The 26,139-nt window shown below is 39.1% G+C and overlaps 1 protein-coding gene across 2 annotated transcripts in view; it reads right to left on the bottom strand.

Annotated features, from left to right (window-relative positions):
• Tlk2 (tousled like kinase 2) overlaps positions 1–26,139 on the bottom strand; it is a 91,556-nt gene that overhangs the window by 19,997 nt on the left and 45,420 nt on the right. For both annotated transcript variants that reach the window (XM_028780573.1, XM_028780574.1), the window contains exons 8-16: positions 21,192–21,287; positions 19,987–20,079; positions 15,126–15,236; positions 14,414–14,550; positions 12,589–12,741; positions 9,543–9,609; positions 7,919–8,016; positions 6,012–6,093; positions 2,024–2,115 (exon numbers count right to left, since the gene is read on the bottom strand). In XM_028780573.1, the coding sequence (XP_028636406.1) occupies positions 2,024–2,115; positions 6,012–6,093; positions 7,919–8,016; positions 9,543–9,609; positions 12,589–12,741; positions 14,414–14,550; positions 15,126–15,236; positions 19,987–20,079; positions 21,192–21,287 (929 nt within the window). The remainder of the gene's footprint in view (positions 1–2,023; positions 2,116–6,011; positions 6,094–7,918; positions 8,017–9,542; positions 9,610–12,588; positions 12,742–14,413; positions 14,551–15,125; positions 15,237–19,986; positions 20,080–21,191; positions 21,288–26,139) is intronic.

Raw genomic sequence — 26,139 nt, 5'->3', positions numbered from 1 at the left:
TGTGTGTGTGTGTCCATGTCTGAGGAGGCCAGAAAGAAGTGTCAGGTGTCCTGGAAATGAAGTAACAGATGGTTGTAAGACAACCAATATGGTACCAGGAACTGAACTCAGGCTCACTGAAAGAACAGTGCTCTGAACCACTGAGCCACCTCTCTAGCCACTTCACTTGATCTAATTCCAGTAGAAATGAGAGAAAGACAACTACTTGGTTGGGCATGGTAGCACATCTAAAAATCCTACCATTAAGAGGAGACAGAAGCAGGAGAATTCCTCTTAGTTTAAGGACAGCTTAATCTACACGATGAGACCCTATCTCGAAGAAGTAAAACTAAAACTAAAACTAAAACAAACTAAAACTAAAACTAAAAACAGAACACCACAATCTATAATCTCTGAGGCCCAACTTGCTTGCCAACTGTATCAAGGAGGAAGCAGGGCCTAGCTTTACCTTCTGCAGTCACTCTGGTATGCAGTGTCTTAAGGTCAACCAAAAAGCTAGAACTAAGTCTATGACTTTGCAAGTTATGTACAAGTCCCAGCACAGAAATTATGTTTTCAAGGCTGATTTGGTCCCTAGAAACAACTGTTTTACAGTACCCAATGGCAGGTAAGCTACAGAACAAATTCCAAATATATCTAAAGAATATTTGTAGAGAGATGCATGTCCTAGATCAACATCATTAACCATTCTTGCAAGTCTCAATACAACAGAACAATTTTCATTTATAATTGGTCAGAACATGTGGTTTCCTTCTCTGAAGTGTTCCTGGCATTTACTGCTGCATGCCATGTATTCCCAACGTCAAGTGACTGGAATGCACTTTTAATAATGAACTGGCTTCTCAGAAATATCTGGACTGCAGCTGCTTGTCATGTGAGCTTGTGCACACAGGAAGTTGTACACGGCATTTATCATCCCTTGTCCTACCTCTGCCTAAAGCCTGCTTCTCTCATGCAGTGCTGAGTTCTGCTACCAATCAGTGTGACACACAAAGACTTTCCAGGCGCCTGGGTTACAGCATGTCTAAAGCAAGCCTTGTCCCACTTGAGGCATGAAGAGCTGTCTGTTGAGGAAATACCTCTTTACTCTTAAGACTTCTTCAAAAAGGCTTCTTCAGTCCCTACAATTTTATTTTCCTCCAAAGTCTTATGAGAAAAAAAAACAAAAAACAAAAAATCTAAACAAAAATCAAAACACCAAGGCCAAGGCTATTTCTGTAACCAAAGCATTTGTTACTATCAAAAGGGGCTTGTCTCCTCCTTTCAGGGACAGGACCTGCCTCACTCAATATTTGTATCTATCATAAGGAGACAAACGGCTCAGTGGGGAATGTAATAGCAAATTAAGTCTGGAGATTCCAAAACAAATGAGCCATGAACTCAGTGTTTAGAAGCTCGGGACAGAATATGACAAAACCTGACATCAGTGGAACAAAGAAATCCACAGCTGCATATGTAGTAACTATTCATTCCAAGGAAAGCACCCTTTAGCCCTGCAATCCCAAGGATAGAAAAGGGCTGCCATTTTACTGGCATTCTCAAGAGAAGTAACCACAGGAAGTAGAGCACTACAATCACAGAAATTTGAGATATGCAAATGGATGGGCCAAAGGAAGAAAGAACACAGTACCAAGCACGTGCCACTGAAGCACACTAAGGCTCCACCCTTCCAGCCCCATTGTCTCCTCCCCAGTCGTCTAAGGGAATTATCATTGAGTTTCTACAGAAAAACAATGGCTTCTGGGGCCTAGTTTACTGTAACCCGTCTTTAGAAACAACAGAAGGGAGTTAGAAACACAGACTCCTGACTAAGGAATAACTGTTTAAACTCAGTTTCTAATGGTTTCAGGTTCTGTAAGTAACAGTTTTATCATTGGTAAGACATGGAATATATTTTCTCTGCTGGGACAGTAAGGAAGATTAAAGAAAACTGAAATTAACTCATCCAAAGCACTTTCACAACAAGCACACACTAGCCATCACTAATATCTGTGGGAACTTCAGACACTTCGGAAACACTTACTTGTGGTAATTCTCCTTTTTCTCATCTCTCCAGTTTTTATTTAACTGGTGAATTTTCACAGCTACATATCTTTGTTCCGTTAGATCAAACGCCTATTAAAAAAATAAAGGAATAAATTATATTCTACATAGACACTACCAAGAGTTACAGGGAACTCACCTGAAGCTTCTGTTTAACAAATCAACCAGCACCAAGTCCAAAACACACCATTAAATGAAAGCAGCGGCAAATGATTCCAGTGTTGCAACATCTTCTTGAAAATTCTGATTAGATAATTTAGAAGTCTCTAGACACACTGGCACCGTGAGATTTAGAGGCCAAACTCAAGCAAACACCACAAGCAGAAAGCCACTCCATGCTCTCACACTTTGCTCCCAACAATGCTCACTCACTCTGATGTCATCCCCCCGACCTAAGACCTTTCTTCCTGAGGTTGTCTTTCATCCCTCAGCTAGCCTGGAAAACTCACATACATCAACACTGTCTCCTTCCTTTTGAAATCCTGGGACACATACTGACTGCTTCCTACAGAAAACAACTCAGCTGGATATGGCCAATAGTATCACAAAGTATCCGATAGTTCAGTGTGTTGTGTTTACTAAAATAAGGACAGAAACAAAACAAAATGTCCAGCCTTATATTTGGTGACTATGAACTGAATAAAAGCAAAGTCTTAATCCTAGTAGTAGCACACAGGGATGGGCTTTCCTGAAGAGCAGCAGCCCAGTGGGCCCAGCTTTGGTCAAGCAGTGCTGCTCTATCTGTGCACACACAGAGACAAGTGTACAGCACACCCACAGGGAACAGAGGTAGTCAGTCTTCCCACTGCTTCTTTAGGAAAGTAATGTGTGAAACGGGGCTGTTTATAAAACAAAGGTCTTGTCATGCTAGAGAAAAATGGGTATAGTTTATAGGAGAAAAACCTTCAGAGACGAGGAACAATTTTTCTAACATTCTGAAGTGTACAACATCATGAGTTTACTCTAAAAAAAAAAAAAACTCAAGATATTAATAACTAGGTTAAGCCGGGCAGTGGTGGTGCACGCCTTTAATCCCAGCACTTGGGAGGCAGAGGCAGGTGGATTTCTGAGTTCGAGGCCAGCCTGGTCTACAGAGTGAGTTCCAGGACAGCCAGGGCTACACAGAGAAACCCTGTCTCAAAAACCAAAAAACCCAACAACCTAGGTTGTATTGCACCTGGTCTGTTAAAGCAATAATGCTTATCAAATGCAACAAAAGGTGTAGAGAATCTTAACAGAACTTGTCTGTGGGAAAGATAATGCTTATAAAAGGACAGGTTAGCATGGACCTTTGACAAGTACGTAACAAGCACTGGTCAAGGCAACGGCTGTTTTTAACGTTGGATGCTTACTACACAGGTGGTCTGAGTAAGTCAAGTACATAGCTCTCAACACACTAGCGATGCCCTCCCTGGTCACAACCCTTCCTAAGACGCTAGGAAAAGACTATCTCATCAAAGCTCAACTATGTTATTTGCAAACAAAAGGTGAGCATGAGTCTGTCAGTCAGACTTCCCAGTACAGACTTTAGAAGTCTAAATAATACACTGAAATCAAATCAGCACTGCCCTAAAGGCACAGTCGTCATAGTAGACAGTGCTAACACAAACATAATATGAATGCACTTAATGCTGCTGATATACACTGAAAAAAGATTAAAGCAGCCCTATGTGGTAGTGTACTTGGAAGGCTGAAGCAGAAGAATTGCCAACAATTGGGGCCAGACTGAATTACACTGTGAATTTAGAGCCATTCTGGACTACAGTGTGAAGACATCATAAAAACAGGGGGAAAAAAGTTAAAAAGGTAAATTGTATAAATTTATCATATCTCACTCACTCACACACTCACACACACACACACACACACCCCTAGGGCTGGAGAGATGGCTCAGCGGTTAAGAGCAACGTCTGCTCTTCCAGAGGTTCTGAGTTCAATTCCCAGCAACCACATGTTGGCTCACAACTATCTGTAATGGGATCTGATGCCCTCTTCTGGTGTATCTGAAGACAGTGACAGTGTACTCATATATATAAAATAAATAAATCTTTAAAAAAAAAACAAACCCTAACACTTAAGCTAGTTCCAGCATACATATCTGTAATCTCAACACACAGGAGGTCAAGGTAGGAAGACTATAAATTCAAGACAAATCTGGGCTCCAAAGACTAATAAATACATAAAAATTAATATTCAAGATGCTGGAGAGATGGCTCCTTGGCTAAGAGCACCGACTGCTCTTCCAGAGGTCCCAGGTTTGATCTCCACCAACCCCATGGTGGCTCAAGACCTTCTATAACTGGAACAATGGGTCTGACACCCTCTTCTGCTCTCCACAGGTACCACACACACGTTATGTACAGCTTGCAAAGCATTCATACACATAAAAATATTGTTTTAAATAAATAAAAAAAACTAAATAAAAAGTGAACATTTTAAAAAGGGAAAACCGACTGGGGTTATAGCCCAGCGACAGAGTGCATGCCCAGCTCACCCATGGAGGCACTAGGCACCTCAGGACTTCACAAAGAAGGGGAAACAAATAAAACACAAGTGTTTATTGCTTCTAATTGAAGCAAAGGCATTTCTTCTACTCAGACTTCTCAACCATAAAATTTTGAATAAACATAAATCATAACATCAGAGACCATATCTCTATACATTACAAGACAGGATTCCACAACTATAAAATTCACATAATAAATCAATTTTGCATTTTATAACCAGGCATGAAAAATATGTAGGTAATTTGTTGGTGAACACAATGTGGAGTTTAGACATTTAAAACTGGCTGCCTCTCCTACTTGTGAAAATCAAGCTGTAGATACAGTGGTCGTTACTCTGTGGGCCCTAAGAAAGCATTAAATAAAGACAGCCTTTAAAAATGCAGTGCTCCAGACTGGAGAGATGGCTAAGCAGTTAAGAGCACTGACTGCTCTTCCAGAAGTCAATTCCCAGCAACCACATGGTGGCTCACAACCATCTGTGATGGGATCTGATGATCTTTTGTAGTGTGTCTGAAGAGAGTACGCATATACATAAAATAAATACATCTTTAAAAAAAAAAATGCAGTGCTGCCCAGCACTCTGGATGAGATTTCTCTAAAGCAGAAAGCTGGCTTCCATATAAGAAACAGTTTTAAACCAGCAAGATGGCTCAGTGGGTAAAGGTGCTTACCACTAATCCTGACAATCTGAGTTCAATCGTGGGAACTCATATGGTAGAAGAAGAGAATTTTACGTGTAGTCATCAGAGAACTCCACGAACATCTACAGATGTCTACACACACACACACACACACACACACACACACTCACATAAAATTTCAAAAAAAAAAAATTCTAAAGATATAATTTAACACATTTTGTCCAAAAATGTAAGACTAAAATGATCACATACTCATTCTGAACAAATATGAATGCAAAACCAGGACAAAATTCAACATAATTTATAATTAGGACTGTTTCCTCTTATCATTTTATCTGATTTTTCTACCTTAAAAACAGTAAAGAGCAGGTACAGTAGCTCATAACTAGAATCACAACACTCAGGAGGCTGAGGCAGGAGAATTGTGAACCTTAGAGCTGTATGATTCATAAGATAGCCTGAGCTAGGGCAGTGGTGGCGCACACCTTTAATCCCAGCACTTGGGAGGCAGAGGCAGGCGGATTTCTGAGTTCGAGGCCAGCCTGGTCTACAGAGTGAGTTCCAGGACAGCCCGGGCTATACAGAGAAACCCTGTCTCGAAAAACCAAAAAAAAAAAAAAAAAAAAAAAAAATAGCCTGAGCTATAGGGGGAGATCTTGTCTTTTGTGGTCACAGAAATTTATTGGAAGCAATTTTCCTAAAGATCTTAATCCAAAGGCTTTTGAATTTAAACCCACAAATACCAACTCACAGTTCTCAATATTGAAAATTTCTACAATTTAGTATAACCCTATCTTTGTATCCAGTTGTTTGTACTTACCTTGTAAACTTCACTGAAACCTCCTCTACCCAAAAGATGTAACAACAAATATCTGTCATTTAGTGTTGGATGGTCTTTAAACCTGTGGAAACGGAATACATAACATCCTCAGGTCAAAGACTAGTCTTTCATATTCCAACATTCCTATAATATCTCCAACTTTAAAATAAACACTTCATTATAGCCACTGCTAAGAGTATGACAACTGACATCATTGTAGTGAACTACGAGCACAAGGTTACACAGCTGACAGAAACAGAGTAATTATAACAAACAGTAACAGCCATTAAAGCCAGCGTCTGCCTCTTGTCTCAGCAGCTACGTCTAAACCTGTGGCTGACTTTGATCTCCCTCCTTTTTCTCACTATTTTAAAATTATATAAAGCTTCAAGGCATTTTTATATTGCCTTAAAAATAAAGTATTCCATGTGTTCTAAATGAATTCATGTCTCTCTCTCCCTCTTCCTTCCTCCCACCTTCCCACTCTCTAGGGTCTTACTATGTATCCCTGGTTCTCCTGGAACTCACTATGTAAGCCAAGTTGGCTTTGAACTCACAGAGATCCACTTGCTTCCAGTTCCTGAATACTGAGACTAAGGTTGTGTGCCTCCATACCTGTCTAATTGAGTCTTTTGGAGACAGGGTTTACTCTGGTCTGGACTCCCTAGTTCTCCTGACTCAGCCTGCTGAGTATTGGGGTAACAGATGTAGACCATCATGTCCCACCTCTATTGTTTTTGAGACAGGGTTTCATTACACTCTGGCTTGAGCGTCCCGAATGCTTGGAATACATATAGATAGGTCTGTGCCCACTAATCCAATTTGTTTTTCTCTCTTTAGATAAGTTTATTGTAAATCTAAGTCTAGGATTCAGTGTATTTCCATAACAGATTCTGCCTGTAGTGCATGCACTATAATCCCAGACTCTTAGAGGCAGGTGGAAGATGAAGGAAAGCTCAAGGCCAGCCAGGGCTACCTAAGAAGACCCTATCTCAAAACCCAAAGAGTAAAGACAGCTAGGGATACAGCCTGCAGGCATGCCGCCTATGCATGATGCCTTACACCTCAATCCTAGTACTAAAAAAGAAAAATCTTATAAACAGTAAGTATCCCTATTAATGCTAAAACGCCTTTATTCTGAATTTAAGAAAGCAGTGTGGCTGTGGGAAAGAGATATTATTATGGAAATTTAAATTAAGTAGACCTAAATTTGACTCTTAATTTGGGCTCCTGTTCAAATTAACTTCATTTCTCTAAGCTTGTTAGTTTAAGACTGATGTATTCAAGATTATGGGGCTGTCATGAGGATTAAGTGTGAGATCAGAAGGACACTTGAACGCCTTCCTAATATATAGAGCTCTCAGTAAACGCTGTGCTGGTACCTCCCACCTGGCAGAATAAGGGTCCATGAATAACACTGGTCAAGCCAAATACACGGTTAAAAATAAATGGAGAAAAAAAACCTAATGAGTGATAAAGACCATTTCCCACTTATAAGTTACTTTCCCCTAATTTTAGTCATAGAAATGGCTTATAAACAAAGGTGAGTGTGAATCTCAGAAAATGGGTGTGACCTTACATAATCCTCTTTCTACAGCAGTGTACTGTAGCTGGGTTTCCACCTCCCAAGGCTCCAGTTATGTCTTCAAACGCCCCCAACCCTATCCACCCTCACAGCTGGCAAGCAATATGGTTTTAGTAAACTCTACTCATGTAAAATGCTATAAGAACACACATATAACCTTACTTCTTAATACAAAGAAGATTGAAATTTTGTTCATAAAATTATATCCTAAAAAGGAACTAAATACACTCATTTGGGGGGAAAAAAAGTAAAAACATCGCTCTAGACCATACATGACAAAATATTCAGCAATTTTCAGCTCATTATGACCCAAGTTGCTTACTGTGAATTATCTTCATTATGTATCCTTTTTAATTCCCTGATATGTAGATTCCTAACCCTTTCTAGCCTTTCCAGCTCTGCCTGGATTTCTGCTTCCTCCTGAAAAGGGAAAGAGAAAAAAGTTCAGAATCCAGTGAACTTTATGTTTTCATTTAAAACTAACCACACCTACTTCACTTATAAAAGAACAGAAGACACTCTGCACTGATCATCCACTCCTCAGATGTAACTACTGATAACTTTCCAGGAATACTTTATACATACACATATAGGCTTTTGCAAAACCTTTACAAGATTCAGGTTTATTGTCTGGTTTTATTCTTTGGGTACCGAATATACTCAATACCTTAAATTCCACTAACTTAACATCTAAGAACTGTGTGTGTGTTATAAAAAAAACTAATGTTGGCTACTATTATCATAAATAGCATCTATACATTTCTGGGTTTTTTTGTGTGTGTGTGTGTGTGTGTGTATATATGTGTATGTGTATGCCATATGTGTGCAGGTGACAGCAAGGGACAGAAGACGTCGTCAAATCCTTGGAGCTGAAGTTACAAGCAGTTATGAGCAGCCAGACATGCTGGGAACCAAACTCAGATCTCTAAAAGAACAACAAACTTTCTTAACAGCTAAGCCATTTCTCTAGCACCTGGGCTGCTGTATTTAACAGCTTTTTTTTTTTTGGGGGGGGGGGGGGAAGGAGGGAGGGAGGGAGAAAAAACTACATTTATGATATCTTGGAGCTAGAGATGGTAAGTCTGTAGTAAAGCACTTAACTAACATCTTTAAAGCCTTGGGTTCAATTCCCAGCATACTTCCCATCCCAACAAAACAACAACAAACCCACTTCATACTACATACATGTTAAAGTCTTGGGTTCAATCTCCAACACACACACAAACTAGCCCAACGACAAAAACCTGCCTCATATCACACACATGAAAATGGTAAGTAGGATACACTGATGCACCCCTTTAACCCTGGTATGTAGGAAGCTGATACAAGAGGATCCTGAGTTCTAGTCCAGGCTGGGCTGTGCCATAAAACTCTCAAAAAACAAAAACAGACACCATGTCCATGACCTTCAATAAAAAGCTGCTTTATATTGAAAGATTCAATATCACCAACAAATTCTTTTAAGTATTAGAATATTGATGGTACAATATATTTTCTTTAGTTACTTTAGGCAAAAAATAAGAGCCATGGGGGGGTGGGGGTGGAGTAAGGGGATACATATGAAATGTAAATAAAACATCCAATAAAAAAAAAATAAGAGCTGCTAACACAGGAATTCTTCCATCAATTTCAGACATATTAGTCCTGTGTATTTAATTTCTACTTTAGGGACAGTCATGTGGGTAGCTCTATAAAACAGACACAATTTCCGCAGATACATCACTGGGTAAAACAAACTTTCCCTCAATCACTTTCACTGACTTGAGAATAAAGATTCAACCACTAGACTACAAGACATGAAAATGACGGCAGCAACACGGGACTCCTGCAGCATGCAGGAATTGTATTTGTATTGAATTGTATTTGTCCAAATGACCAAATCACTTCTCTATCAAATATAAAGTGGAAATTACATTTCTAAAACAAGATTTTCCCATCATACTTACCTTCTTAAGATGACCTAATCTAAGTTTGAAGATTTCCTCTTGTTCATGGTATTCCGCTAAGGTTAACCTGAAAAACAATGGTAACAATTTCAGTAAATTCTATGAAGTAACAGTGTGCTTATTTGAACAGAAATACTTAAATATGGTACTAGGGTATACATAGTTTTCATGTTTAAAATAACTAAAAGTTATTTTGAAGTCCTATGATCAAAAGAAAACTTTTAATTTCACATGAGATGTAAAGAAGACTCAAAAGTTTGAGAAAAAAAAAAGCATGTAAGCTGTAGTTCTCCATTATTACAAAATGTTTAGTGAGGTTACATAAATCATTAACACCTACCTAACAGTGCTGTAACTATGTAACAATGTTAGAGAGCACTGAAGAAAGGGCCAACGTGATGGACAAGCACTCATTCTCTGGTCCACCTACACATCCTTCTATCCTAAGAATAAAAAAGTGAATTTTCCAAGCACACATCCTTCTAAGAATAAAAAAGTACATTTTCTCCATTTTTACCTTCCCCACATTCATCTCCTTCAAAGGTTTAAATGTCACTATTTACATGAATACTAAATTACCAGGACAAAGAGAATACAGCTACCGGTTCTCACATAAAGGGCTTAAAAACAACCTCTGGCTAAACTAACAGCAAAGATAAGAGTAAAAAGGTTAACAACACAAGCACTAGGGCTGCTGCATTAGTCCACAGCTACAGAAACATCTATATCTGCTAGTCCAGTTCATTCCATGAAAAGGGGAAAAATGAAAAGAGGAAGAAGAGGAGGAAAAGGAGGAGGAGGAGAAAAAGACAGCTAAGAATTTAAAGTTTCTCTATGTCTTTAACAGGTTCCATATCAGGAAGGGATAATGTAACTCGCACCAGAGGCCTATGTTGGCTTCTGGTCACAGATCTTGTAATTAAGAAGTGAACTGAATGGTCCCCAGCTTGGATTTTACAGACTCCATCTGGTAACCACTCATGAGCATATTACTGGTCTAGATTAAAATCTAATTACTGTTCAATGGTGTGTATTCATGGCATGCATGCACATACACTCTGCCCCTTCTGTTCTCATTTTTAAGTCAATGGTTTCATGCACAAGTAATTTCCAAGTAATACTGGAGGGTAGACTCCTCTGCATATAACCAGAGAACTCACCAAAGAAAACAATGACTTGGGATGTCTAGAGAATTTTTCAAATATGCTTCCGAGTTTCTGATACAAAATATACTAGTTTTAAAATACTGTTACATTAACAAAAGTGTTTCTCAAACTTAGTTTACCACAGACACTTTTATCACTAATTTGGAATCTTGGCTTATTTAGATGTTGTCTCCCCTGTATAAATTATGAACTCCTAAAACTGGGGTTGTTTTCTTTAAGATCTGCAATCCAGAACAGGGCCTGGCATAAAATAAGCATCTAACATAGACTTACCAAGCACGTGTCAAAGGTAAGACTTCCTAACACATTGGGTATACATGGGGTGAGGACTGGAGTTAAGCATCTTTCTCACTGGAACAAAAGAAGATGCAGTTCCTGAACTTGTTAACACAGTTGTAATTTAAGTACACTTGGCATAGATTATAGGCTAATGTGTTTTTGTAGATTGATATACAAACATTAAAAAAGCAAAATAAAAAGCCTTTTGTCTTTTTAATGTTTGTGTGCATAATACTCTGTGTGTGTGTGTCTGTCTCTCCTAATTTTGGACAAGAAATTTGATTTCAATGAAAAACAAAAGAAGAAAAGAAGAGAGAAGGATTTTCAATCTCTCTTGTGTATGATGGCTATGTAATAACTTTTGACTGACAGAAAAGAGATGGCCATACTTCAAGAAACTGGAGCAGTGGTTCTCAACCTCCCTAATACTGCGACCCCCTAATACAGTCCCTCATGTTGTGGTGACCCCCAACCATGAAACTATTTTTGTTGCTACTTCATAACTATAATTTGCCACTGTTGTGAATCATAATGTAAACATCTGTTTTTCATAGTCTTAGGCGACTCCTGTGAAAGGTCACAACCCACAAGTTAAGAAATGCCATACTAGTGTTTTCCAGAATGAGGTGTGGGGCGTGGGGGGAAGGGGATGGGAGGTGGGAAGAATGCTCACAAGGTCAAGAATTCTCTTATCATAAAGTATTTCTTCTTGTTTTTTGTTTTGGGGGGGGGGGGGCGGGGGGGGCGGGGACGAGGTGGTGTTGGAGGCAGGGTTTCTCTGTGTAGCCCTAGCTGTCCTGGAACTCACTCCATAGACCAAGCTAGTCTCAAACTCACAGATATCCACCTGCCTCTGCAGCCTAACTACTGGGATTAAAGGCATGCCTCACCTGCCCAGTGTGAAGTATTCTTTTTCTAAAATAACAACTACTTTTTCTTGCCTTACTCTTTTTCTTTTTAAAGACTTTTTACTTTATATTTATGTATGTTTCAACTACTTGTATATCTGTGTACAACGTACATGCCTGGTGCCCTCAGGGATGGGAAGGGGGCACCAGACCCCCTGGAACTAGAGTTACAGACAGTTGTCAGCTGCCATGTGGAAGCTGGGAGTAGAACCCTGGTCCTTTACAAGAGCAGCAGATGCTCTTAACCATGTAGTTATCTCCAGCCAATCTTGGATCACTTCTAAGTGTGTTAACTGAGTACTCTTTAGCCAATAAAGAACATTCAAAAATATTAGCCAGATCATCTCCATAAGACCATGCCAATTTCCATAAAATGATACAAATTTATCCTAACCTAGAGCTACACATAGTGAAAATTATTAGCAATATATATATTATCAACAGGGAAAGAAAATATATGTTGTCCAGAAATAACAGTACTTTTCTCTCTCATTTCAAACTTTCTGAATAAAAAGCATGTTTATGAAAATCAGCTAATATATGTTACATAGCTTTTGAACAAATCCATTAACATGTCTATAAAAATAAATCTTTAAACCCCAAGGACCTCTTTATAGGTGTTTCCACAGATATTCAACAAGGTACCTGTATTGGGGAAAAGGGGTATTTCATTTTATAGCATCAAGAACATACGTTTCATTTTCAGCTCCATTGGTCTTGCTTTTCCGTTGTTTCTGCTCATTGGTTGCGGGAGGGGCCTGACCCATGGCAGGGGGTTTCCGCTTTGCTAACATTTTCCGTTGCCTTTCTATTTCTTCTCTCTGTGAATTTATCCTTTCCTGTTGCCTAGAAATATAAAGAATATGGCACAGAAGGTAAATAAATTCCACTGCTACGGAATTCATGTAAACAACTTCATCTGCATGTCTGATAGACTTCATGAATGCTAAGCTTCATGGAACAGAGATTTGTACTTAGCCTTCAGGGTGGAAGAGCCAAATCATCAGTGGGAGTGTTTCAGGAAACAGCCTGTACTTTAAGGAGCTAGTTATGATGGAAAGGTAAAGGAAAATGGATAAATACTTGCTAGGATTGTTTAAGGATTCCCCTTTAATAGCTAAGAAAATAAACTCTGCATTAAATTAGGAAATACCCACCCTATCAGAAGTCCTGAGTGCCTTGCAATCTTAACTGTTAATTACCATACAAAATAATGCTGAAACTATATACAGTACAGTGGCCTAGTGCACTAGAGTTTGGCTAAGAAATCTCTTTTGTTTGTTTTTGTTTTTCTAGACAGGGTTTCTCTGTGTAGCCCTGGCTGCCCTGGAACTTGCTGGCCTGGAACTCACAGAGAGCCACCTGCCTCTGCCTCCCAAGTGTTGAGATCGAAGTTGTGCACCACCACTGCCCCACAGACGGAAGATTGTTTTAGACAGCCAATCTCATTATAAATCTTAGCTGGCAACTCTTCTACTTTAGATTCAGTCTGAGCACATTATACAGCTGAGGCTACACTAATAGAGATTGGAGTAGCAATACCCTCTGACTGAAAATAGAATGGGCAATTTGCACTTCCTGGTCAAGGCGCCATGGGATGGCATGTACTGGTATGACAGCCTTAGTACACTTCAACTACAAGGGTATGCTTCACTCTTAGAGAAGATGCTACTGGATAGTCTCTGATGTGACAGCCTTTTCTTATTAAAAACAAAAAACTAAAAAAAACCTAAACCATATATTTGCTACATTTGCAAAGCAAAATAACTCTTGAACTAAGCTTGAAGTTGATGCTTCATAGGTATTTATTACACATAGCATCAATATTTGTACTTTTCTTTCAGGACTCAATCTTTTATGGTTTGTTGCCACTCAAAAGTAATAACATGCTCTCCAATTCATATTAAACAACCTATTTCAACAAAGAAAAATGGGAAAGAGAACCTAAGTCCTAACTGTGATCTAGAGGTCAAAAGTTAGTGAGTCCTGATTAAAAATGCAGCTGATTTAGCTCAATGGTAGAGTGCTTGCCTACCACACATGAGACCCTAGTTTCACTCCTCAGCATAGGAAATAAGTAAATTATTAGTAATAAAAATATAATGCGTCCACACATCTTCCAGTCTTAGATAACATTGATCTAACAAATCAAAATAAATAGGCAGTAAGGTATTAGATATATAACTCAAGATACACACAGATAGTCAGAGACAGACAGACAGACAGACAGACAGACACACACACACAGAGAGAGAGACACAGATACATTTTGTCTCTTTTGTTTTTGAGATAGGAGTTTTTATCATGTAAGCTAGGCTGGCCTGAATTTGCTTTGTAGCCCAGACTGGCTTCAAACTAAACCGCCTACCTGCATCTGCCCCTGAGTGTTGGGATTAGAGGAATGAACCACTACTGCCTGGCAATCCTACATTTTTTTTTAACTGACTGTAATTACAGAAAACTTTAAAATTTCAAATACATTTAAAGTGTCCCTACTTACTCCTGACAGCTGACTTACTTGATGAGGTTTTGGAAAGCATAGCCATCTGTCCACTGCTCCGTAAAAGAGGCTCCATGCCGGACAGTAGTGAAGTGACCTAACCGCAATCGGTCCTGCATGCTCTTATCTCTACATGCCATCTTCTCTTGTTTTGACTGGAGTAAAAGGAACAAAACAAATATTAGAATTTTTACAAACTGAAAATTATAGTATTACCAAGAAAAATACTGTTGATAAATCATATATCACCTCAAAAGGGGAGAGAAAGAATAGAAGGAAGAAGGGAGGGGAGGAGGCCTCCAACACCTGAAATAAACTCAACAGGGACAAGCTGTCAAACTCATACTCAAAACAATGAAGAGCCAGAAAGCATGCCCATATTATCACTGGGGGAATGTTGGTCTGGTGTACATGCAAGGAAAAAAACTCTAGCTGTCATAAGAACTTTATTCCTCAGAAATTCTATATTTCAATATGTTTATCTCAGTTAAGAAAGTGTTAACATGGGCTGGAGAGATAGCTCTGAGGTTGAGAGCACTGACTGCTCTTCCAAAGGTCATTCCCAGCAACCACATGGTAGCTCACAACCATCTATTATGATACCTGACACCCTCTTCTGTTGTGTAGTCATATATGCAGGCAAAACACTGTATACATAATAAATAAAAGTTTAAAGAAACGATGCATTAAAACCCCTTAGGAGAGAGACTTCGGGCCCGTCACCACTGACCTTCTCTATGAGGAGCTTCTTGCTCATGGTGACACACCTATTTAACCGCTCCTTGTATTTCTCTAGCATCTTTTGCTGCTCATCTATCTGTCGTCTCAAATCACAGTTGGCCTTCAACAGGAAAAGAGTTTTAAATTAGTTTTAAGGAAGATAGATTAGCAGAAAATACGTTCTAGGAAGAGAAAAGAAATCATTACTATTTGCTTTGTAAGTCTGTCTCTATAAAGGAAATAATTCACCCCTTTAACCAATCTTTATGTTACCATGTAAGTGTTGTTTATGTTAAAGTTGTCCTGTTTTTCAACTTAAAAGGTTTTTGGTAGTGCTATGGAATCAATCCAAGACCTTGATTAAGTATGCTAAACGTATGCTGACCAAGGACCTACATACTCAACATATTGCTAAAGAGAAAAGGAATGTGAGTTCTCATGGATGATGCTCCCAGAGAAGCCCAGACATTCATGCCCACACCAATCAGAAATAAGATCTTGCTTCAAGAACATGAGAATGTAAATACAGTTAATTTAGCTGTGGTCAGAATCTTACAGGATGAGCTAAACACTTTGAAAAACTCAAGGTTCCTAAAATAACAGAGACGGGAAGAACCACCAACTCAAGGTCAAATCTGACTTTGAAATTCCTGAATTTATCATTCAGTTATTAAACAACAAAATTTGCTGATTTTTACAGCTTAAAAAAAAAAAAAGACAGAGGGTAAGGGGGCAGCCATGTATGGGTGTTTTGCCTGCATGTAAGTCTGTGCACCACATGCATGCCTTCCAAGACCAGGTTCCCTGGCCTGGAGTTACAGATGCTTCTGAGCCACCAGAGTTGCTAGGAGAGTAAACCTGGGTTTTCTGAAAGATCAGCAATTGTCCTTAGCCACTGAGCAACCTCTCCAGTGTCTTTCGTTGCTTTTGTTTTTTTAAGGCAGGAGCTCACCATGTAGGATGTACTAGAAATACTACACACCAGGTATTGAACTACAAAGATCTGCCTATCTGACACCCAAGTATGATACCCAAGTATAGAGATTAAAGGTACGTGCCAGCTCAGTTTCAGTTTTAAAACAGCCCATGTGAAACAGCTTCGTATTCCAAATACATCTACTCTCTCTATACAGGCATACCTGTTGTTACTGCAGAATCCTACAAGCCATGTTATCAAAGCAAAAGACCAAGAATATCTATTCAAAAGCTATACGTCTATACTTCTGGAAGGTCAATGTTCTTTCCAAGTCTGTGACAATTTAAAGGTGTGGTTTCTAAAATTAATAGTTTCTAGGAGTCCATGTTGGGAGTAGGAACTGGCTGACAGTACCCAATGTAGTCATACCCAACATCTTACTAAGTGGGAAGACTAATGATGAACTTTTATTTCCTGAAAGGAAATAACAATTTAATTTTTTTTCTTGAGAAATTGCCTAGATCAGATTGCCCTATAGGCAGGTCTATGGGTGACCGTCTTAATGTAGGAGACCCAGACCAAAGTGGACTCTACCGTCCCTATGCAAATGGTCCTGAGCTGTGCAAGAAGGCTAATTAATATGTGTCAATGAGCCATCCAACACGCAGTGCTCTTTTATGTTTCTGCTTCGAATTCTAAACTACTTCAAGTTTCTGCCTTAGGTTTCTGCCCTGACTTCCCTCAATGCAAGACTGACCTGGGAAAGTAAGTCAAATACACTCTTTCATCCTTTTGTTGGTGGTCAGGATGTTTTATAACAACAGAAAGGGAACTGGAAAAGGCCCTAAGTTCAGTCTCTAGAAGACAAGCAAGGGATCTAGTAGGAGAAAAGGATTGGGAGTGGGTAGAAGATGGTAGGGAAGGACAAAGTCACGCTAGGGTTTAAGTTCTTCACACACTCCACCATCCCTGTCTGGATCTCTCCAACACTGTCCCCCATCCTAGTGGTGGGGATCGTGTAGACAAGTGCTCTACCACTGAGCTATACCCCTAAACCCATCATCTTGACAAACAGTCAGGCTATAAAGAAGGGAAGCAAAGCCATAATCCTTGTTGAGTCCAATGAAACTACTCTGGACTAAACTCTGAGACCGGAGTTTGACTAAGGGTTTTTTAGAAAGACAATCTCATTATAAATCTTAGCTGTCAATTCAATTAGCATCCAAGTGGACCAAAACAAAAAAACAAGAACTCCAGGGGGCTAGGAAGATATCTCAGTAAGAGTGCTTGTTATGTAACCATAAGGACCTGAGTTCAAATCCTCAACGCCAATATAAAAAGCCAGACAGAGCTATGTACACCTGTGATCCCAGAACTGTGAAGGACTAAGGAAGAAAAACTCCAGGGAGAGGAATGCTGTTTCAAAGAAATAGGAGTGAAAAAAGCAGAATGCCATATGCCCTCTTGAGGACCAACAAGCACACAAGGGTCTGGTTCCCTAACACACACACACACACACACACACACAACTTCAAGCAAACAACCAAAATGTAAGTAAGACTATTGCTTAAAAATTAATGGTTCTTTTCATTCAAATATGGGAAAACCACCATAAATAAGGAGGCCCAAGGAACATAATTCTGAATGAGGAATGGGAACATCAGTTTGAAAATTCTGGGCATGGTGACACATATCTTTAATTCCAGTACTAAAGAAGGCCCAATCATTAAATTAAAAAAAAAAAAAAAGTGAGTCAGTGTTGACAAATTCTACATTCAAAGCACATTCTGGACTTCACTGGGATGAAGCTGGGTGTCTCCTTCCCAGTACTGGCTACCAGACATGCACCAAACCAAATGGACAAATATTCCATACTTTCCAAAAGTTTGTGGCCAAGTAGCTCTGGGGGAAAAACGGAAGGTTTACAATGGTTCAGACCTACATTGGGAACAAGAACCTGGGTCTCCTTATAGAGCAGAGTACCTTGACCTGTGGTTAATGTGCCTTCTAGTAAGCAAGGGACATTCCTGTTATAAAAAACAAAGACCTGAAGACAGAAAAACCCAAGCAAATCTGCTTGGGTTGTAGTATGGATGCCAATTTGAGTGCTCTCAACTTGGTTGTTTTTTTTTTTAAAGAAGAAAAAAAAAGGGATAGCTATTCTCTGGGACTGACAGCTTCTGTCTTGCCTCAATGTGGAGTCCAAAGGATCTAGCAAAGTCTACAAATATTGTGTATCTCTACTAAAGATGACATCTGCTAATATGTTGTTTGAAAGTCTTTAAGCAGAAGGAATGTAGAGAACCCAGGACCAAAGCACCCAAGCTTCAGTGTCTTGTGACCCTAGCTGGGTGTCCCACAGCATATGCACAGCACATTTCTCTGAAGAAACAATGCACTAAGAAAAAATCAGAGATTTCAGAATATGCTAAACTTTTAGCCAATAGAATAAAGGAAGCCAAAGAAAAATTGCAGGCACAGACTGCCAAGAGACCCTAACTGTCCTCTAGAGCTTCTACTTGCAAGTCTGAGTCCAGTTAAAAATACAAATTTCTAAGAGTAACAAATACTTGCAGGATGGTTCAGTGGGTTAAGGCTTCTGATATCAAGCCTGACAATTTGAGTTCATTCAATCCCAGGGACTCACATGGAAGGAAAGAAATATTTCCTTAAGGCCGTGCTCTGACCTCTATACATAAACCAAGGTACATGAGTGTTCATACACACAAAATAATTACTTTTTTTTAAAGTAACGAATAACTACCTGGGATACATGAGACCCTGTCTCAATAAAAGTAAAACTAAGAGCTAGAGAAACAGATCAGCAGTTAAGAGCACTGACTGCTCTGGCAGTAGATCCTACCTTTGAATCTCAGCAGCCACATTGTAGCTTACAATCATCTGTAACTCCAGTTTCAGAGTTCAATGCCCTCTTATGGACTCAAAGGGTAACAGGAACATATATGTTGTAGGCAAAATACCCAAACATAAAGTTAAAAAAATGATTAAATACTAAATCAAGGAAAAGTGGGAAGGAGGGAAAGAGGAAGAGAAAGGAAGGTAAATATGTATCTATATCCTAGGGTGTCAGGCATGAAAACACTGGCTTATTATTCTAGCAATTAGGAAGCCGTGGCAGAAGGATTATAACTTGAAGGCCAGTCTAGGCTTCACAGTGAGACTCAGTCATGTACACACACACATGTGGTATGGAAAACCAAAGATCTAAAATGAGCTGAATGATCCATGTAAAAATAGCTTTTTAAAATGTAAAAAAATAGGACTAGAGATGGCTCAGCAGTTAAAAGCACTTACTGCTCTTGTAAAGGACCGATATTCAATTCCCAGTACTCATAGAGTGGCTCACTAACTAACTCTAGTTCTAAGGGATCCAATGACCTCTTGTGACCCCCATGGTCTCCTGCATGTATGTTGTACACATATACAAGTTCACACACGTACATATATGAATAACGAGTAAATCCTTTAACATTGTGAAAGCCAGATGTAGTGTTGCACACTTTTAAGTCTAACACTCAAAGGAAGCAGAAGCAGAGGCAGGCAGGTCACTAAGAGCCTGAAATTAGCTTAATCTAGATATTGAGTTCTAGGGCAGTCAAGCAACAAAGACCATGTCTCAGAAGAAAAATTAAAAAAGCAAGAATATAAAAATGACTATTTTCAAGTGGTAAAAATGTGAAACTTAATCCAATAGTTCTACAAGAACTACAACTCCACATATTTCCTTCTCTAACATAAAGCCAAGTATTAAAATACTTCATTGCAAATTCTCCAACTTAAAGAAGATATTAAGAATGATATGATTCCAGTTCCTCCTCAGATGTTCATTATTCACTGTGTTAATTGGCTATCATAATTATCCACAATATGCACATGATCCAAGTATACAGAAGTGGTGCTTGTTATAAAGTCTCTTACATACTCTTATACTTACTCTTAATAAATCATCTATTCTTCCTTCCTTCTTCTCTAAGTCAGAGTTCTTATTGTTTTCTAGTGCAGATATTTTTTCTATTGTGAGGTCAGACTGCAAAGACAAAAGCAAACAAATTTAGAATTAGTCACAAAACATTACATGTCATCACATTTTTCTTGCTTTTTTTGGAAGAAGCACTTATTAACGTGAATAGCTGGATCGATAACACAGAAAATGAAATCTGCTTTCCTCATCCCACCTTTCAAACCTTAGCAACGTCCACAAAACTTGTACTGCAAAAACATTACTCCTGGAATTAGCTATATGAGTTCTCACAGTACTGTACCTTGAATAAAAATTATATAACACCATAGAATTGAAATCAGATTTGACTAGAAAGGATTTCAAGAGATAGGATGCAAAGTTTCAGGAACAAGCGTGCCCCCTAGTGGAAACAGAAAGAAAGTAGAAAGACAAAAAAGTTCTGAGTGCTCAACTATCTAGGGTTCTTCAATGTCCAAACACTGGTAGTTCCAATAAAATAAAAAATTTTTATAGAGTTCTTAACTGACAAGAATCCTGTGTTGAGGAGAACACAGACAAGAACACCCAATAAACTAACTTAGAAAACAAGGTAGAGCAAAGATCTGCTATCCTTTTCAAATAGAATTTCCTTTTTTTCTTTTTCATTTCCTTACTTTTGGGGACAGCCTGAGCTGGCCTGAAAACCAAGATCCTCTTGCCTTAGTCTTCCCATTGCTGGGGTTTACAGGCACATGAAACACTATGTCAATGTTTAGAACAGTCTCTATGTTAGAAAATTTCTGAAGACTGTTTAAAGAAGAAATTTTGTTGATATACCATTTTCAAAGTACAGGAAATGAACTACTTTCTTAAAATTAACATTTATTGAAAACCTACTGTCACCACTGCCTCAGGTGATAAATGCAAACAGTAGAGCCATAATTTGCACCTAGGCCCAGAAACCTTCAAAATGTGTGCTTTTGTCTCCATATCATGCTGCAGCAAAAATCGTGCCTACTACAACATACCACAACGGTGAAGAAAAGCCTGTTAAAATTCCTTCCAAAGGACCTGAAATACAATGCAAATTCTGAGAATACTAAACAATGGGGTAAAGTCAAAGAGAAAGGGAAGAGTTACAGACTTTTTATATGGTTAGATCTATTCCTGAGTATAGCTCTGCAATGTCCCCAACCTACCTGGGTCTGTCTGTGCTGGATGGAGATCTGTTTTTGGGAGCTGCAAGAATGTTCTGTATTGCCAGAACCCGTAGAAGAAGGGCTGTTTTGTTGAGCCTATAATAAAAGTACATCACCAATCACAGGAAAGTTTTGCATCTTTCTCCACAGTGTGTATGAATAGAAACATTTACCTCTTTATAAAACAAACCTTTCTAATGCAAGTCAGAAGTTATGACCAAGAGGAAAATAAAACAAGTTAAACAAGATCCAAAAGCTGGATATGGTACCTTCATGTTGCTGAAGGTAAGCTTTTTTTTTTTTGGTTTTGAGACAGGGTTTCTCTGTATAGCCCTGTCTGTCCTGGAACTCACTCTGTAGATCAGGCTGGCCTCGAACTCAGAAATCCACCTGCCTCTGCCTCCCAAGAGCTGGGATTAAAGGCAAGCGCCACCACTGCCCGGCTTGAAGGTAAGCTTTAAATAATCAAATGATCATAAATTAATTTATATGCAAATTATAGATTGGGTAGTTATTCCTATAATTTGTTTTGCACGTATGTTTCAATGTGCCTTTGTCAGAAAAAGTGAGAGATGTATACAACACAGGGAACACACAGTCCAAGTAGAAAGGACTGGGAAATGAAGTTAGAAATGGCTATGCTATTTAGAGCACTTACTGCTTACACAGGACCTGGATTCAGCCACAGCAGATGGCTCATAACTATTAACTCAGTTCCAGGGAAGCTGACCTCCTCCTCTCCTCAGGTACCTGCATGTACATGGTGCACATAAACTCGCACAAGTGTGCAGTGTGCATGAATGACTTAAGAAGGAGAACAAAAATAAATAAATGAAGCTTTAAAAAAAGATTGGAGCCAGGTGGTGATGGCTCACGCCTTTAATCCCAGCACTTGGGAGGCAGAGGCAGGTGGATTTCTGAGTTTGAGGCTAGCCTGGTCTACAGAGTGAGTTCCAGGACAGCCAGGACTACACAGAGAAACCCTGTCTCGAAAAAAACAAAACACCAAAAAAAAAAAAAAAAAAAAGATTGGAAATACTCATAAAAGTCCCTTAAGTTCACAAATACCCATGAACATTACTTTGGACTCCTCAGCCCAAAGTAATTTTTAAATTTAGATGATTTAGCCAGACGGTGGTAGCACACACCTTTGTTTGTGTATGTGGTATATATGTATATAACATGTTTCTGTGTGTGTATATATGTGTGTCTGTGTGCGTGCATTTGTGTGCGCACATGCGTGTGTGTGCATGTATGGTGTGTGTGTGTGTGTGTGTGTGTGTCTCAGAGGTCAAAGTTGAGTGTCTTCCTCTTATCAAAAAATAAGGTGGATATCTTATTTTTTGAGACAGTGTCTCTCTTAGTACCTGAAGTTCACTGATCTGGTAAGACTAGCTATCATGCATGCTTCAGGGTTCCTCTTGTCTCTACCTCCCCAATTCTGTGATTATAGGTGTACCACACCTAGCTTTTTACATGGATATTGAGGATTTAAACTTAGGTCCTCATGCTTGAACATGGCTTTCTAAGTGAGTCATTTCCCCAGATCATATTTTAAATGACACTGTGTAGGGGTTGAGTGGGAGTCTTGCTGTTGCTCTGGTGGTGCTAGGGATAAAAACACACCTTGCATATGCTAAATACTTTACCACTGACTGACAACTCCAGCCCAAAGTAATTTTTAAATTTAGATGATTTAGCCAGGAGGTGGTAGCACACACCTTTAATCTCAGCACCTGGGAGGCAGAGGCAGGAGGAACTCTGAGTTTGAGGTCAGCCTGGTTTGCAGAGTGAATGCTAAGATAGCCAATGCTAAACAGAGAAATCCTGTCTTGAAAACAAAACAAAATATGATTTAGGTGTAATATAATTCAACAATTCTGTAATTCATTCACAGTAGCTCTTTAAATCAAGGTACACCTAACATATTATGGCTCATCACAGACATAACCAGGAAATATTAGATAAGTCTTGATGAAAATATAATTCTACAAGATCAGAGACTTCGGTGCTTCTGACTATGTGGATGTGAGGGCCCTGAAGTCTCATTAGTATACGCAGGCCTTGGGTTCAATGTCAAGCCCCACAGAAGAAGAGAAAGAGGACAAAAGGTTGGGGACAAAGAGGAGGAGGGAAGTGTCAACTTTCTCCTATAACTTCTCTATGTTCTCGTAGTGCTGCTCCGACTACTGCACTAAGACATACTCTATCATCTACTAACCGTCATCCACTGGACAATCATTGTAAGCTAAATGCCTCAATGCCAATGTAATAATATATAATCCTTATTTTAAAAAATGTTTAAAAAGGCCGAGGCTTGGTTATAGTGATGCACACCTTTGCTACCAGCACTTAGAAGGCAGAGTCTGAGTTCAAGGCCAGTCTGATGAACATAGCAACTTCCAGATTTGTTAGAGGTAGAGAGTAAGAACTTATCTTAAAACAACAACAGAGTGGCTGGGGAGTTGACTCAGTTGGTGAAGTGTCTGCCATGCAAGCATCAGGATTAAACATTCAGATCATCACTACTCTATGGACAAGCAGAGCATGGTAGTATGTTGTGTGCTTGTTATCCTAGCACTGAAGTGGGCAAAAAGAGACATCTAGAACCAGAGCTTGTCAATCAGTCTAGCTAACTGGCGAACTCCAGGTTCAGTACAGCATTTACCTTAAAATGACTGCTAAGTAGGTAATAGTTATACCTAACACAGTAGTATGAGCAAAAATAATATATAGAAATTATACGCTGAGATTGACACTTCCCTCCTCTACTTCTTCTACTCCTTCTATCTTAAAAGAAAAAGAAGCCGGGTGGTGGTGGCGCTCGCCTTTAATCCCAGCACTTGGGAGGCAGAGGCAGGCGGATTTCTGAGTTCGAGGCCAGCCTGGTCTACAGAGTGAGTTCCAGGACAGCCAGGGCCAGAGAAACCCTGTCTCAAAAAAAAAAAAAAAAACGAAAGAAGGTGGAGAAATAATTAAGGAACAACATCCAATATCAATTTCTGGCCTCACACGCCCCAACACAGATACAAACATGCATACATATGCACAAAAATTCCTATTAAAGCGATGATTATTATTTTTATTTTACATATAAAGAAAACTTAAGTCAAACCTAGCACTTATGAAAAGTTATCAGGTTAGTTAAATGAAGTAATTAGAACTTTGGGCTGTGTGCATCCATAGTAATTGCTCTCAATGACAAAGAGTATAATATTAGCAAGCTAAAGAATTTATACAAATAATTTCATTTAGGGACTTATGCTATGACCTTTTTAAGGCAGGCAGTTTTATTAGGCTTCATTCTGGATGATAATGATGATGTGTCTAGCAGATTCTGGGATCCTAGAGTTACAAGTGTTTGTGAGCTGCCCAATGTAGTTATCTGAAACTAAACTCTGGTCCTCGGAAAGAACAATAATGCTCTTAACTACTGAGCCATTTCTCCTCACACTGCCCAGTAGAACACAATCTTCTGTTTTTGCTTTTTATTTTTATAGAATATATAGACTCTATCTAGTATATATAAAAATATATTAGAATATATAGAAAGACGGGTTTTCTATATATCCCTGGCTAGACTCAAACCTTCTAGCCTCTAACCTGAGTGCCTAGGTTATAGTTGTATGTCACTATACAGTCTACAAACAGTCCCTTTTACGTGTTTGAGTCTTAACAGTTTATTGAGTACCTGCAATGTCGCAGCACAGGGTAAGAAAGAACTATTAGCACATGAGCAAGGAAAACAAGCACAATCCACACCCCAGTCTGCCTAAAGGGACCTTATAATGAAAAGGAAAATTTATCTGGTGGTGCAGGCATACAATCTTAGTTATTTGAGGCCAAGGCAGGAGAATCACAAGTTCAAGGCAATCTAGGCAATTCAGTAACCCCTTGGCCAGAATAAAAGAAAAAAAAAAAAAAAAGAAAGATGTGAATACGTTCAGTTGTCGAGCACTCACTTAGGAAGTACAAGGCCCAAGGCTCACTACCCAACAGTGAAAGAAAAAGTAGGCACTCAATAAATATTTGTTGGAAATAAACTCTTGTCTAGGTATGATAGCTCACGTGTGTAAACCCAGTTTATGGGGGGTTAAAGGTCACAAGTTCAAGGTCATTTTCATTCAATGTTACAAGGGACTACAAGAGACTGTCTCTGAAAAACAAAACAACCCACAGGACGATAGTGGTGTACCTCTTTAAACCCAGCACTCAGGAAGCAGAGGGAGGTGGATCTTAGTTCAAGGCCAGCCTGGTCCTCAGCATAGCCAGGACTACACAAAGAAACCGGTCTCAAAAAAAAAAAAAAAAAAAAAAAAAAATCCCAAACCCAAACAAACAACAAAAACCCAAGAACAATAAACTTAAGAAAGACAAGTTAGGTAATCACAAACAAGCTAAGCATAGTGGTACATGCCTGCAATTCCTGAACTTGGTGTGTAAAGGCAGAAGACAACTAAGAAGTTCAAGGTCATTCTTAGCTACATAGATAGCCCAGACCTAAGTAGGATTCATGAGACCCTATTTCAGGGGAAAGAGGAAGGAGGAAGAGATTACAACTATAGAGTCATCAATTCTAGAGGGAGAAATATGAGAATCAGCTCAAGGCTCATATGAGTCTGTCTTAGAGGTAGAGGTCGGGTGCTGCTACAGGAAGAGGCATGCACGGCAGTAAGGTAGGATTGTTAGAGTCCAGAAGCAAACTCACAACATTTACAGTCAACTGATTTTTGATGGGGTAGTATGATAATTCAGTGGGGAAACACAGTCTTTGTGACAAAAGTGCTGGGGTAATTAAATACCTACCCACAAAAGAATAAAGGTAAATTCTTTTCCTTAAATCACCCAAAATTTAAAACAAAATATATGGCAGACTTAAATGCAACAGCTAAAAGTATATCATACTTAGAAGAAAGTATAGAACTAAAAATTTATGACCTTGGATTAG

Source organism: Grammomys surdaster, unplaced genomic scaffold (genome assembly GCF_004785775.1).
Source record: "Grammomys surdaster isolate TR1022 unplaced genomic scaffold, NIH_TR_1.0 371, whole genome shotgun sequence".
NCBI lineage: Eukaryota > Metazoa > Chordata > Mammalia > Rodentia > Muridae > Grammomys > Grammomys surdaster.
This window is presented reverse-complemented; position numbering and strand designations above follow the sequence as displayed.